The 14,735-nt window shown below is 41.5% G+C and overlaps 1 protein-coding gene across 2 annotated transcripts in view; it reads left to right on the top strand.

Annotated features, from left to right (window-relative positions):
* The first annotated feature begins 1,368 nt into the window (after positions 1-1,368).
* IFT56 (intraflagellar transport 56) overlaps positions 1,369-14,735 on the top strand; it is a 39,849-nt gene continuing 26,482 nt past the window's right edge. For both annotated transcript variants that reach the window (XM_023539178.2, XM_003420216.4), the window contains exons 1-6: positions 1,369-1,476; positions 1,967-2,104; positions 5,624-5,716; positions 6,889-7,003; positions 8,461-8,510; positions 14,568-14,713. In XM_023539178.2, coding sequence (XP_023394946.1) covers positions 1,474-1,476; positions 1,967-2,104; positions 5,624-5,716; positions 6,889-7,003; positions 8,461-8,510; positions 14,568-14,713 — 545 coding nt within the window. In that variant the 5' untranslated portion in view covers positions 1,369-1,473. The remainder of the gene's footprint in view (positions 1,477-1,966; positions 2,105-5,623; positions 5,717-6,888; positions 7,004-8,460; positions 8,511-14,567; positions 14,714-14,735) is intronic.

Genomic DNA, 14,735 nt, shown 5'->3' with positions numbered 1-14,735 from the left:
ATGTGGAGGGTTTTTAGGGTGATAAAAATGTTCTAGAATTAAGACGGTGGTGATGGATGGGGACTCTGAATATACTAAAAACCACTGAATTGTTGACTAAAACGGTGAACTTTATGGTATGTGAATTATCTCAATAAAGCTGTTATAAAATATGTAGAACACTGCTTCAGAGAAGGACAAAAATAATTTTGTTTTAAATTCAACCAAAAACAGGGATATTTATGAAATTTGATACTAAAAGAATTATAAGGACAGTGCTTTTTTATTTGAATTTGTGCATCTCTGAAATTTATTTATTTGTCTGTATCTGTCTCTGTATAGTAATGGTTTGGCGTACATATTTTTAAAATATATGCATCAGTGAATTAAGGTATGTAGTCATTCTTTTTAAGGAGCCTTGATGGTCGTGCAACGGTTAAGTGCGAGGCCGATCTGCAGAGGAAAGACCTGGCAATCTGCTTCTGGAAAGATTACAGAAAAGAAAAACCCTACGGGGCAGTTTTACTCGGTCACATGGGGTTGCTATTCGTCGGAATCAACTCCATCACCTAATACCAAGTCATTCCTTGACCCTCCAGGTAATTGCGTGGAGGAAGGACGAGGGCTTGAGCACGAGGAAGATGAAAAGTATCTAAGAAATCATACCTGGCTTCTATGGGCTTATGCAATACTTGAGTCTGCATAGTGCTAGCAGTTATTCAGGGTGGTACTGTTTGCAATTCAACCATGCCACTGTTGCTGACGTGAACTTGGCGAATCACGTCACTTCTCCAGGTGTTAGCTCCTCCGTTCGTTCGTTCTGAGGTTGGGCTGGATGTCCCTTCCACTTTAACGTTCCACGATTTTCATGATCTGGAAAACTTCTCTTGGGGTCGCGTTTCCTGGGTTCAGAGCAAGACATAAACTGAGTCGTCCCATCAACATTTATTACATTTTCTTATTGCGAGTGGGCGTGTCTATGGAAATCAACCGTCTTCCGGTGCGTTCCTGCTCCTAACACCACCTCCCCAGGCAGAGCAGGATTTCTCCCCCAGCTTCCGCCACCAGCTGAGACAGACGTCACGTGCCAGGCAGCGCCCGGGGGTTGCTATGGAGCCCAACGCGGTCCAAACCGGAAGTGGTTCCTGGAAAATTACTTTCCCAAGAAACTTGCGTTTGAAAATAATGCCATTGCATTTGAACACAATACTATTCTTCCTGCAGTAAACCCAGAAGCAGAGACAGTCAAACTTTCGCTCTGGGCAGAGATAACAATGCCCTCCTCCCGAGCGGGGAGCGTCCGCTGCCCGCGGCCGAGGCCGAGCAGAACCAAGACGCGAGCGGCTCCGGTTCCCCGACGGGCGAGTCTCCGGACGGCCCGGCCTTCCGGCGGGGTTGCCTTGGAAACGGAGTGCGCTGAGTGGATGCGGCGACGCCCCGAGAGCGCGGCTTTGCTGTCCGTCTGCGGGACGGGCTCACGGGACCGACGCGGAGATGGTTAGTGGCTCTGACTGGTGAGGGAGGACGTTGAGTAGGCTCCGGGGCGGGGATTACAGGTTCCCCCGACACTTCTGGGCTAAGCCCGGGAGTGGGTGGGTGGGCGTTCCCCTGCTCTCCCCGGTTCCCGCGGGCACGGGGGTGCGGCTGTAGATACCGTGGTGCTTTCTCGTCTCCGGCTTCTCCCTGGCCCCCCACACCTGAGCTGCGCGTGGGGCGGCGAGCAGGCTAAGGGGAGCCTGAGAGGACAGAAGCCTTGAGAAAGCATTCCCTATCCTAGTCTAACCGGAGAGGAGGAGGAGAAGTTGAGAGTGGCAGTTTGGTTCAGCTGAAGGACAGCGTGGTGGCCCCTTTGGTCAAATATGTGTGACAGTAAGCTTCCCTGGGGTTCGTTCTTAGGGACTTGGCGTGTAAGTCCTGGAGCTGTCACCTTCAGTTTAAAACTGGTCATCAGAAGGGGGTCATACAGCCGTCCTTGTTTCTCCTACAGATGCTCTCAAGGGCCAAACCTGCTGTAGGTGGGGACCTACCGCACACTGACAAAAGAAAGAAGAAAGGTAGGAAGATTCCAAAACTAGAGGAGCTGCTTTCTCAAAGAGATTTCACTGGAGCTATTACCCTACTGGAGGTAATGTCCAAAGAAGGTTGCTTCTTAGGAGGTGAATACCAGAATATAGATGAATGGCTGGGTGCATGTTGGTTGCTATGCTGTCAAACAGGTGGGTGTATTCTGGAGCTTGTTCAAGGAACCCCTGGTAAATCTTGGATTGACCAGTGGCTGCGGCAGTGGGTGCAAACACGGCAACGATCGCGAGGATGGCGCAGGACTGGGCGATACTTCGTTCTTTTATACATGGGGTCCCTGTGAGTTGGAGCTGACTCATCGGCACCTAACAACTACTTGTAAATCTAGCCAGGTGTATTAAATGCCTCTATATTTTTAGGCTGGATTCTTCATTAGCTAGAGTACACATAATCGTAAGGACTCCTCAAGAAATCATTTTAGTTCATCTTTAATCAGTTTGACAGTTAGCTTGGAAATTGCACCTGACAAGTTTAAGACATATCTATTATGTGTAAAAATTTTTGATCAAATTTAAATAATTCTACCATGGTTATGGTTTAAAAAATTGTACCCTCTCAATATATTTCACATCTCTATGGCCGTAGTTCTCAACTTTTGATACATGTCAGAATCATCTAGGTTATTTGTCACAGTGTAGATTCCTGGGCTCCTGCACTAGGGGTTCTGAGTCCTTAGGTCTGTAGTGGCACTCAGGAATCTGCTTTTTCAGTAGCCTGTGTGCTTCTGAGGTCATGGTCCAAGGAGACTACACTTTGAGAACCTGCTCTGTGGAAAGGGCATGTTATAAGCATGTGAAGAGGTATGCCACAGCAGGAGGAGTTCTGGAAGGGGCGTGTTATAAGCATGTGAAGAGGTGTGCCACAGCAGGAGAAATTATGGAAAGGGTGTGTTATAGGCGTGTGAAGAGCTGTGCCACAGCAGGAGGAGTTCTGGAAAAGGCGTATTATAGGTGTGTGAAGAGCTGTGCCACAGCAGGCGGAGTTCTGGAGACGGCATGTTATAGGCGTGTGAAGAGGTGTGCCACAGCAGGAGGAGTTCTGGACAGGGCTTGTTACAGGCGTGTGAAGAGGTGTGCCACAGCAGGAGGCGTTCTGACTGCATGGCTGTGCAGTCATTTCTCCACAGCACTGCTCCTGCCTTACTACTCTGACTCAACAGTAATTGTTTTCGTTAGCTTTACATACATTTTTTAGTCACCAACGTGTAGTCCTATATTTCTGCCTAGTGCTCTTGTGTTAAACACATTGTTTAATCTCTTCGGTGTCAGTTTTCTCATCTCTAAAGTGAGAGAGTTGACTTAAGAGGGCCTTCTAGCTCTGTAAGTCAGGGGGCCAAGTGCTGTGTGGATGACTGGGTTTTGTCGGTTTCTGGTTTTCTTCTCTGTTTCTTTTAGGCAGTGGACACGTTTTCCTTGCTGTGTTGTCTTGGACTGACTTAGTGGGTAGGGAGACTTTGCCCTGGGCTTACCTTCCCAGGTAGCCAGTGAGAGTGCCAGGCTGTGAAAGGAAACTGCTGTGGTTTGGAGTGAGGACCTCTCATGAGCTTTTCTGTGGCTTCAGGGAGTTTCTGGGGCAAATTCAAGGAAACCTCAAATAACATCTCCAGACTTAAGTCACTGTACTCAAGTTCATAGCATTTGGTGATACAATTTCTTTTTCAATTGTACTTTAGATGAAGGTTTACAGAGCAAATTAGTTTTTTATTAAGCAATTAATACATGTATTGTTTTGTGACATTGGTTGCCAACACCACAACATGTCAGCACTCTCGCCTTCTTGACCTTGGGTTCCCCGTTACCAGCTTTCCTGTTCTCTCCTGCCTTCTTGTTCTTGCCCTTGGGTGGTGTTCCCGTTTAGTCTCATTTTGTTTTATGGGTCTGCCTGAAGAGTGAACCTTTGGCTGAAGGGTGAACCTCAGGAGTGACTTCAGTACTCAGTTAAAAGAGTGTCTGGGGGCCATACTCTCAGGGTTTCTCCAGTCTCTGTCAGACCAACAAGTCTGATCTTTTTTGTGAGTTAGAATTTTCTTCTGCATTTTTCTCCAGCTCTGTCTGGGACCATCTATTGTGATCCTTATCAGAGCAGTGGGTGGTAGTAGCCGGGCACCATTTACTTGTGCTGGACTCAGTCTGTTGGAGGCCATGGTAGATGTGGTCCATAGTCCTTTGGGCAGATCTTTCCCTTGTGTCTTTGATTTTCTTCATTCTCCTGGTGATAGGATGTCTAATGTGGAGTTGGCTACAGCAGTAAGTTCTTGTTCCAGACAAGAAGGTGTCAAAGGAGTGTCTTCTGCGTTTAATGGCGGAGCCACGTAAAGCTCTGCAGTGATGCTCTGTAAAGATGTGTGGCTCACTGTTCAATGTTTCACCCGCGCTTTTCATTTATCACCCTGCAGAGTGAAAAATCGCACCTCTGTGGCAATTCAGACTCTGCTTCAAGGTCTCCTTTCCTCCAAAGCAGGACTTGTTTTGTTGAGCCTGAGGAATTCATAAACATGTGCTCATGGTGGACATAAATGAGGCCAGTCTTCTGCACATCCTTAAGTCTTGTAGGCCCTGGTAGGCTAGCCTGTTCAAGGGTAATAGAATGGTTTAAAGGCTCGTCCTCAGTGGAAAGCTGTAAACTAGGAATAACTGGTGTTTGTGCCAGCGGGACAGATACAGAGCGAGGGTGAGTGCAGCAGAGCATGGAGGGACAGGGCCGGGGCCTTGGAGTCAGACCCTAAGGTGAGCCTCCTGCCACCCACTGCTGCCTGTGGCCTTGAGTTCATCGCATAATCTCTCAAACCTTCAGTCATGTAGCGTTAAATATCTCCCATAGGTTTTCTGCTCATCATCTTTCACCCAGATTGTTATGAGGGTAACTGTCTGGAGTAAGGTGTAAGTAAATGCTGTGCAGTATTTGAAGATATAAATTTCTTTGATAATTACGCTCAGTCCTATAGGTGTAAGTTTAATGGAAATGAGTATTATTTTGCTTCTGGTACTTACAATTTCATATCATTCATCAATAAATTAACACAGAATTTTTAAAAACAGTTCTTTTTTTATTGTGCTTTAAGTGAAAGTTTGCAAATTAAGTCAGCCTCTCGTACACAAACTTATACGCAGCTTGCTGTGTACTCCTAGCTGCTCTCCCCACACTCCTCGTCTCAGCCCTGTGTTCCCCGTGTCCATTCAGCCAGCTTCTGACCTTCTGCCTTCTCAGCTCTCCTCCAGACAGGCGCTGCCCACAGAGTCTCATGTGTCTACTCGAGCCAAGAAGCTCACTCCTCACCAGCATCATTTTCTGTTTTATAGTCCAGTCCAATTCCTGTCTGAAGAGTTGGCTTCAGGAATGGTTCCAGCCTTGGGCTAATGAAGGATCTGGGGAGCACCATCTTTGGGGTCCCTCTAGCTTCAGTCAGACCATTAAATCTGGTCTTTTTACAAGAATTTGAGATCTGCATCCCACCGTTCTCCTGCTAAAACAGTTCATTTTTAAACAAGAATTTTAAGAAACCTGTTTCTTAAACAATACAAAATGTTTTACTAATTTTTTTCCATGACTTTTTAATATGAAGTTCAAGCGTCATGTTGGGGAGCAAGAGGAAAACACTGATTTGTGGATTGGGTACTGTGCGTTTCACCTGGGCGACTACAAGAGAGCTCTGGAGGTGAGTGAATCAGTCTAACAGGAGCATGTTTAAAAAGTGATCCAGCTTTCTACTACAGTGATACATGCGTGTGGTAAAATTCAGATGATATCGAAGGGTACAAATAAAAAGGAAGAGAGCCACCCTACCTGCCTTCCCAACCTCACCTCTCTGTAACAGAGCAACCACAGTTAACAGTTTTTGTGATGTATTGCTTCAGAAGTCCTCTGTGTGTGTTCAAGCATATCTTGTTTGCTTTTTGTTTTTATGCGTATATAATAATGAGATTGTAGAACATATTAAGTAAATCTTCAGGAGAGGAAAAATAAGCCATTTAAAACAATTTTATTGAGGTAAAATATATATAATAGAAAGTTCATCATTTTAACCATTTTTAAGTGTACAGTTCAGTGGCATTATTCCCATGTTGTGCAGGCATCATCACTGTCTATTCCCTAAACGTGTCCACCAGCCCAAACACAGACCCAGTGCCCCTTCTGCAGGAACTCCCATTCCTTCCCCTCCGGCCTCGGGCAGCCTCTGATAAACTCTGGTCTCAGTACATTTGCCTACTGTATGTATTTCATGTAAGCGGGACCATACAGAGCCTGTTCGTTTGTGTCTGACTCATTTCATTAGCAAAACATTTTCAAAGTTCATCCATGTCATAGATAGCATGTGTCAGAATTTCATTTCTCTTATGGCTAAAAAAATAAGCTATTTTAATAAGAACTTTGAAGAGTCTTTTCTCAAAAGAAGTTCATTTTTACTTTGCTTCATTATTTCTAGACATAGATAGGAAAGATTATATTATCTGTCTATTTTTGCCAGTATCATTGTTGTAGAAGTTATTTTTTCCTGGTCATGATATACCCTACCCATTTACAGTAATGAATCTGTAAGATGATGGGTCCAAATCTAGATAAAATTACAGATGGTCTATGTCAAGCAATTCGTAATTCATAAGTGAAATTGTGAAAAGTGAAACATTTTCCACATACTTTTACTCTCAAAATGCAATTTAAGGATAGTTGAAGAATCCTTTTCAAGTCTAGAACAGTAGAGGAGCATGTAATAGTCCCTAAATATCAAGTTGCCTGATTTCAGCGAGAAATCCTCTTCTGTTATAGAAGAACGGCCCACTGATTGCTTTACTGTCAAAACAAGATCACTGTTTAATAAATATATTTCAGGAATACGAAAATGCGACCAAAGAGGAAAATTGCAATCCTGAAGTCTGGGTGAACCTGGCCTGTACCTATTTCTTTCTCGGGATGTATAAGCAAGCCGAAGCAGCTGCATTTAAAGGTAAAATGGGCCCTCTTAATATCTGATATTCTTCACTCAAAGTCACAGTCATTTTGGAGGGTTTAAAACAATTCATTTCCTATTGAGGAAAAAACAAGTGATCTTAGAAAGCTTAAAAAAAATATTGAAAGAATATTGGATTTGAGCAACTTAGTGTTTAAAGAGAGAGTTTATCTCCTCCCCCCCACCAAAAAAAAAAAAAAAAGCTACAGTCAAAGAGGAGAAGGGTGAGAGGGGGAAAAGGACAAGTCCTCTTTCTTAGGCCCCGTTGTCGTGGGAGCTTCATCCTGTGGGCAGAAGGTGGGTGTAATTGTTCAAACACTGTGGGTTTGATAGTTGTTTCCCCCACCTCTGAGCAGGAAACCCAGTAATTTCAACCTCAAGAAGCCAGACTTCTGCTTGTCAGGACAGTCACCTCAGAAGAACTGCACCCAAATTTGCAAATAAGAGTAGGGCAAAAGGGAGAACGTAGGAGAAAAAATGACGGATAATTAGAGTGCGAATCAAAGGAAAGAAAATGCAGGGCACGTGGACAAGGGAGTGTTTGTTAGGCAAGAATGTATCCCAGGGGAGAAGTCATAGAGAATTAACTGACATATGTATGTTTGGAAACTGTTTCAGCTCAAATCCATGGAAAATGTGGAACTTGAAACCTTTCTTGATTTGTACCCAAATTGTTTCATATGTATTAGTGTGATTTTTCCTAATTTAATTGTAATGTTCTTTAAGTTACTTTATCTTACATTCCTGAGACCTTATCTCATTTTACATAAAACAGTGTTATACCCATGGATGGTGATATATCTGTCAAGGTATCTATTTCTGTTTCTGTATATATATTTTTTCTTTTTTATAGATTGGCATATGACTTTTTGTTTGTCCAGAATTAGGAAACTTCTCTAAGAGTGTTAAGGGGATTTGGAAGTTGCATGGTGTTAACCTCTTTGCCTGGCTACCTGTGGTACATTGTCCTTGTAGAAGATCTGTGGAACAGAGGCTGGGCTAGTCTTTAGGAAAAGATGGCAGTGTGATTGTGGAAAAGATTTCAGAAAGATTTGACCAGGAGTACTTGGGAAGAACAGCTGACTGAGAGGGAGTTCATACATACCTTGAGATGACCGTCGCTGTCTACCCCCAGTGTTTAGATCACAAAGGTGGGCTGCTTTATCACTCTGTGTGGAGTGCCGTACTGTGGGTCACCACAACGGAGCCAGGCAGAACCAGAGGTGTGGAGGAGCAAAACCTTAGAACACTTTTCGTCTGGTTCTTGGTGCTGTTCTGCTACTGCAGCTTGAGACCAGACCCAAACAGTGTATGTTACAACAGGCATAACAGGATCAGAAGGGTAAAGATTTGGGAAGACTGGGTCTCATTTCATTCCTTCAAGGGACAGAGTGCCCTGGACTCTTCAGTTCTTGAAGAAGCATCTTGGTAAGCGGTTTATATTTCTCTTTCAGCTCCGAAAAGCCGACTCCAAAACCGCCTCCTCTTCCACTTGGCCCACAAGGTACGTGTGCTCGTGCTTTTTAAAATAGTTTTCTCTTTCTTTTTTCTTGTTTCCAACAACGATGAAAGATAATTAACTGGCAATTCTTGTTAACGGTATTTCTAGAACGAGTGCAGCTAAGTTTTATAGAATTTTCTCCCCCATCAGCATTCTTTATTCTTTTAATTTATTCAGAGATGTTAGATTTTAGTTTGTGTCGACTGTGCTATTGTCTCTTAGGAAGCAGACTCAAAGATATCTTGTCCTGACTCCTGGAAATAAAGACTCACTGGTAGCAATAACTTTGATCATCATCGTAAGATGTATTTTAAATAATGTATTTTTTGAAATTATAAAGTTTATATATATTTATGCTGTTGAAAAATATAAAGAAGCAGGAAAAAGACAACATCCACTATATCCAAAGATAACTACTTTTCATCCTTTTGGTATATTGTATCTTCTTTTAGAAACCTTTTCATATCCATATTTATCTCTTTGCTTTACAGATGGGACTCATGCTGAATATATATTATTATATTTTGCTTTTTTTTTACTTGCTCTCATACCGTAAGTGTATTCCTGAGCCACGAATAATCTCAAAAATATGATTTTTAAAATTGCTTCATAACATTTCATCAAATGTATGTGCCATAATTTATTTAACATTTCCCAGTTTTTTAACCTTTAGGTTGTTTTAAAAATTTAATCATAAAAATACTATTCTGAACATCCTGGAAATGGAATTACTGAGTTAATGGATATGAACAACTTTAAAGCTTTTAATTCATGTTGCTGAATCGCTTTACAGAAAGTTGTCTAATTGCCCACAGGCAGTATTTGAAAATAATGATTTTTTGTATTTAAAATTTCAGACCATAATTTTTGATTTGTCTTTCTTTTTGGTTCTGTCAATTTTTGGTTTGTATGTTTTTTTTAGACTGTTATTAAGTGCATTCAAATTTAGAATTATTATGCCTTCCTAGTGGGTTGAAGCGTTTATCATTATTAAATATCCTTCTGTCTCTAAAAATTCCTCTTCATTTAAAATCTACTTTGTTGTATAGCCACACCAGCTCTATTTCGGTATTTACCTACTGTATCTCACTCCATCCTTTTGCTTTCTAAAGAGCCCTAGTGGCACAGTGGTTAAGTACTCAGCTGCTAACCAAAAGGTCGGCAGTTCAAGCTTCCGTAAAGATTACAGCATCAGAAACCCTGTGGGACAGTTCTACCCTGTCCTGTAAGGTCACTGTGAGTCAGAATTGACTCGACAGCGAGGGGTACTTTCTACCTTTCTGTTTCCCTGTGTTTAAACTGTCTCTGTATAAACAGAATATGAATGAGTTTTGTGGGTTTTTTTTACCCAACTAGAAATCTTCATGTTTTAAATTCCAGTATTTAACCCACTTATTTACCTTAATGTAATTTTTCTGGGTAATTACTAATCTGATCGGCTTTATAACTACCATCTTACTATTTGTTTTCCATTTACCTCAACTTGTCGGTGTCCCTTTTTCTCTCCTTTCTTGTCTTATTTTAAATTGATTGTTATTTATCACTCCATGCTTCCCTCCCATTAGCTTGTTAATTATATATACTTTTAAAAATACTATTTTAGCAGTGACCCTAGCGTGTGCCTTTTACATACTGAAGTTTAATATCAGTTAGTGCTTTTACCACTTTCTGGACAATTCAAGGACCTCAGAACATTTTAATTCACTTGCCCCGTCCCATAGCTCACTATGGGTGGAATCAACTCAACGGCAACAGGCTTGGGTTTTTTTTTTTTTTTTTTTTTAATCTTTTGTGCAGGAGCCCTGGTGGTTCAGTGGTTAAGTACTCAGCTGCTAACCAAAAGTTGGTGGTTTGAACACATCAACCACTCTGCGGGAAAAAGATGTGGCAGTCTGCTTCCGTAAAGATTTACAGACTTGGTAACCCTATGGGGCAGTTTCTACTCTACTATCGGGTAGCTATGAGTCAGAATCAACTCTATGGCAGTGGATTTAGTTTTTGGGGTTTTTTTTTTTTTGGTATCTTGTGAGCAAATCTGAAATGCATTATAATTCTCTATTTCTGTGTAACACCACAGATACAATTATTATTGTTTTATGCTGCCAATATTTACACTTAACCGTATTTATCTTCCCCATCGTTCTTCATTTCTTCCTGCATCTTTGTACTTCCATCTGGAATAGTTGCCTTATATTTGAACTTCCTTTAATATTTTCTTTAGTGTAGATCTGCTAGTGATGAATTTTCTCACTTTTTGTCTAAAAGTGTCTTTATTTCACCATCATTTTTGAAGGATGTTTTTCTGGGTGTAGAGTTGTGGGTAGGTAGTTGTTTTCCTTTAGCGTTTTCAAGATGGCACTTTATTGCTTTCTGCCTTCCACTCTTTCTGCTGCGTCTTATTGTTGCTCCTTTGAAGGTATTCTTTTTTTCTGACTGTGTTAGAAATTTATTCACTGTCTTTGATTTTTAGCACTTTTACCGAGAGATGCCTAGATGTGATTTTCTTTGCATTTATACCACACGGGGTTCTTAGCGCTTCTTGAATCTGTGGCTAGATGCCTTTTTTTCAATTTGAGGAAATCCTTTCCTGTTCTCTGTGCAAATTTCGCTTCTGCTGTATACTCTCCCTTCTTTCCTTCGGGGACCCCAGTTACATGCATGAACCTTTTCTTATGTTACAAGTGTTTCTTTAATCCTTTTCCACGTTTTCTGTAGAAATTTCTTGCAGTTTATGAAGCTTCTCTCTTTAGTGTTTTTAATCTGCTGTTAAACTCATCTATTTAGTTCTTAATTTCAGCAAATGTGTTTTCAGTTCTAGAATTATTTTATTCTTTATTACAATTTCTAATTTTCTGTTAAAATTTCCTGAGTTTTAATTTAAATTCTTAAAAAATATTGATAAGAGTTTTTTCAAAGTCCACGTCTAATAGTTCTAGTAACTGCGTCTCCTGTCAGTCTGTTTCTGTAGTCTCTTCCTTCTCTTCTCTTGGTTTTCAGGCAAACAGTCTTGTTCCTGGTATGCTTGGAAATACTGCGTTGAACGCTGGCTCTTGTCTGTGGAAATATACAGAGAGATCATGAGACTGTGGATGATTTTATTTTCTTCCAGAGAGGATGTACTTTTCCTCACAGGCACTTGTGATAGGGAGAGATTACCTTATTACTGTCAGGAATTGCACGAATTTAAAGGTGGCCTTCAGTCTTCTCAGAGCTGGTCTATTTCCGTTTCCCTCCTACTTCTGAGGTATCTTTTCAGAAGCCCCAGCTGAAGCCTTGATGGTCCCTGAACATTTTTGTCCATGAAGCCCGTAAGACTTCGTGAAACTGCTTAGTTTTCAGCATCTTAGCCACTAATTGAGACTTGGCAGCCGCTTTAAGAGAAAAAGCCGAACTAAATACCAGGCTCACCTCTAGCACTTTCCTTCTCTTTAGTATCTTAGCATTTGAAGTCCTTACTACCTGGGCAGTGCTCCATCTCCTTAAAACAGCTTTTCAATGTTTTTCAAGCTTTTCTAGTTCTTGGTGGGTGGGCTGGATTTAGCCAGCTATACTACCATTAATTAGAAGTGGAAGTAAGTCTGCTGCATATAGATAGCTACCATCATATTTTGCTTTCTTTTCTTCCAGACTTTTAAAAATCTGTATCTCGTTTTTCTGTGTATGTAGATTTATCTTACCAAACTGAGATCATAGTATATTCGCTGTTTTATAAACAGCTTTTCACTTAAAAGCGTATCATGAACGTTTTTCCATGTCACTGGATATTCTACAGAAGATATTGTAAGTGTAGTTAAAGGGCTGGAAATGAATCACGGATGTATTTCTACAACAGTGTACCAAATTTTAAAAAATTTAAACAATAGGAGGTGCCATACAGACATTTGGATTTCTGGCTTCTTTTGAAAAATTAGAAGATTTGAGAACACTGAATTCATATTTCTACTCTGAACAATCGGTTGAAGCTGAGTAATGGTGCCACCTTTCACAGACATGGGTTTTCTCCATGGGCCCTAGTCCTGTGCTGCCAGTGGCATCTTAATTTGGAACCCTACTTCTACACTTTGCATTTTAATACACTTAGAGTGTTCCATCTAATAGACGTGCCATAATTAATAATTTCCCTACTGTTGTGAATTTACTTGTTTCCAGGTTTCATCATAGTGAAATAATGATATTTGGAGCATGTTTCCTTTTTTTTTTTGGCGTTTTATTGTTTTTTTTTAATTGTACTTTAGGTGAAGCTTCACAGAGCAAACTAGTTTCTCATTAAACAATTAATACACATATTGTTTTGTGACAGTGGTTGCCAACCCCATGACATGTCAACTCTCTCCCTTCTCGACCTTGGGTCCCCCATTACCAGCTTTCCTGTCCCCTCCTGCCTTCTCATCCTTGCCCCAGGGCTGGTATGCCCCTTTAGTCTCATTTTGTTTTATGGGCCTGTCTAATCTTTGGCTAAGGGATGACCCTCAGGAGTGACTTCATCACTGAGCTGTAAGGGTGTCCGGAGGCCATACTCTCGAGGCTTCTCCAGTCTCTGTCAGACCAGTAAGTCTGGTCTTTTTTTGTGTGTGTGTGAGTTAGAATTTTGTTCTATGTTTTTCTCCAGCTTTGTCCAGGACCCTCTGTTGTGATCACTGTTAGAGCAGTTGGTGGTGGTAGCTGGGCACCTAGAGCATGTTTTCTAGATGTTTATCATTAATTAAACAAAATGAAGGAGGATAAGAAAAGTTAGACTCAAAAGGAACCTTTCCAGTTTAGCCTTCAGAACGTAGAAGCTGCATTCATTTGCCTATCACATCAAGACAAGATTTAAATAATACTTATAAAAGTGTCTAAAATATCAGTGATCAAACTGGAAGTCAGCTTCAGAGTTAATTTGTGTGTGTGTGTAGAGAGAGCCTTGTTTTAAAAAAATTTAAGTTTATAAGTCATTCTCTACACCAGGTGTGAGTAATCTGTATATTAAGGGTCACTCTCAAAGAGAATACATCTGTTCTACCCCGTGTGTAAACAAAAGGCAGCTATTATTTCAGAAGCACTTAGCAGAATATGCATACAAGGTTGGTGTCTTGGTTATCTAGTGCTGCCATAACAGAAATAACACAAGTGGATGGCTTTAACAAAGAGAAATTTATTTCCTCACAGTAAAGTAGGCTAAAAGTCCAAATTCAGGGCCTCAGCTCTAGGGGAGGCTTTCTCTCTCTGTCGGCTCTGGAGGAAGGTCCTTGTACTGGATCTTCCCCTGGTCAAGGAGCTTCCCAGGCACAGGGACCCTGGGTCCAAAGGACACGCTCTGCCTCTGGTGCTGCTTTCTTGTTGGTATGAGGTCACCCTCTCTGCTAGCTTCCATTTCCTTTTATCTCTTGAGAGAGAAAAGGTGGTGTAGGCCACACCCCAGGGAAACTCCCTTTATGTTGGCTCAGGGTGTTACAGTCCCACCCTAATCCTCTTTAACATACAATTTCAGTCACAAAATGGAGGACAACCACAGAATACTGGGAGTCATGGCCCAGCCAAACTGATACACACATTTTGGGGTGGGGGGGCATAACTCAATCCCCGACAGTTGGGGTAGAACTCTGACAGCCTACAACAATGTATAGTAACTGAAAAGTGGATGAAAATACTTACAACAGAAAATTAAAAACTATTCACTACACCACATCACGAGAAATACATTTTGATTCCATCTGGCCTCCGAAGAGAAAGAAATACAAAAGCACAAATAAGAATTGTTAAGAGGCCAAGAATAAAGAGACACAGAAAAAAGGAAAGGGAGAAGATACAAAGAGAGAAACAGAAAAGAAAAAGGAGGTAAGAGACAGGGAGCCGCAAGTAATTTGTGTTAGCTGTAATCTCAAGGCTTTCTGCTGCCACGGCTGTGCCTCCACAGGCTGTTTTCGTTCTTGCCCTGAAGGAACCACGGGAAACGGGGAGGAGACAGAGACACGGAGGGAGGAGGAGGCGGCCTTGGCACCTCTCTAACATGGGCGGGCGTTGGTTTCTATAAGTGTAGGCCAATCATTTTAAAGTTCTTTTCCTCTCTCTCAATTTTAGTTTAATGATGAGAAGAAACTGATGAACTTTCATCAGAATCTTCAGGATATCACGGAAGATCAACTCAGTTTGGCCTCAATCCACTATATGCGATCTCACTACCAAGAAGCTATCGATATATACAAGCGAATACTGCTAGATAACAGGTCTGTGTCCTTTTTTCCTACT

Source organism: Loxodonta africana, chromosome 8, assembly GCF_030014295.1.
Source record: "Loxodonta africana isolate mLoxAfr1 chromosome 8, mLoxAfr1.hap2, whole genome shotgun sequence".
Taxonomy (NCBI): Eukaryota; Metazoa; Chordata; class Mammalia; order Proboscidea; family Elephantidae; genus Loxodonta; species Loxodonta africana.
The sequence above is the reverse complement of the archived record's forward strand: the minus strand, read 5'-3'. Positions and strand labels throughout refer to the sequence as shown.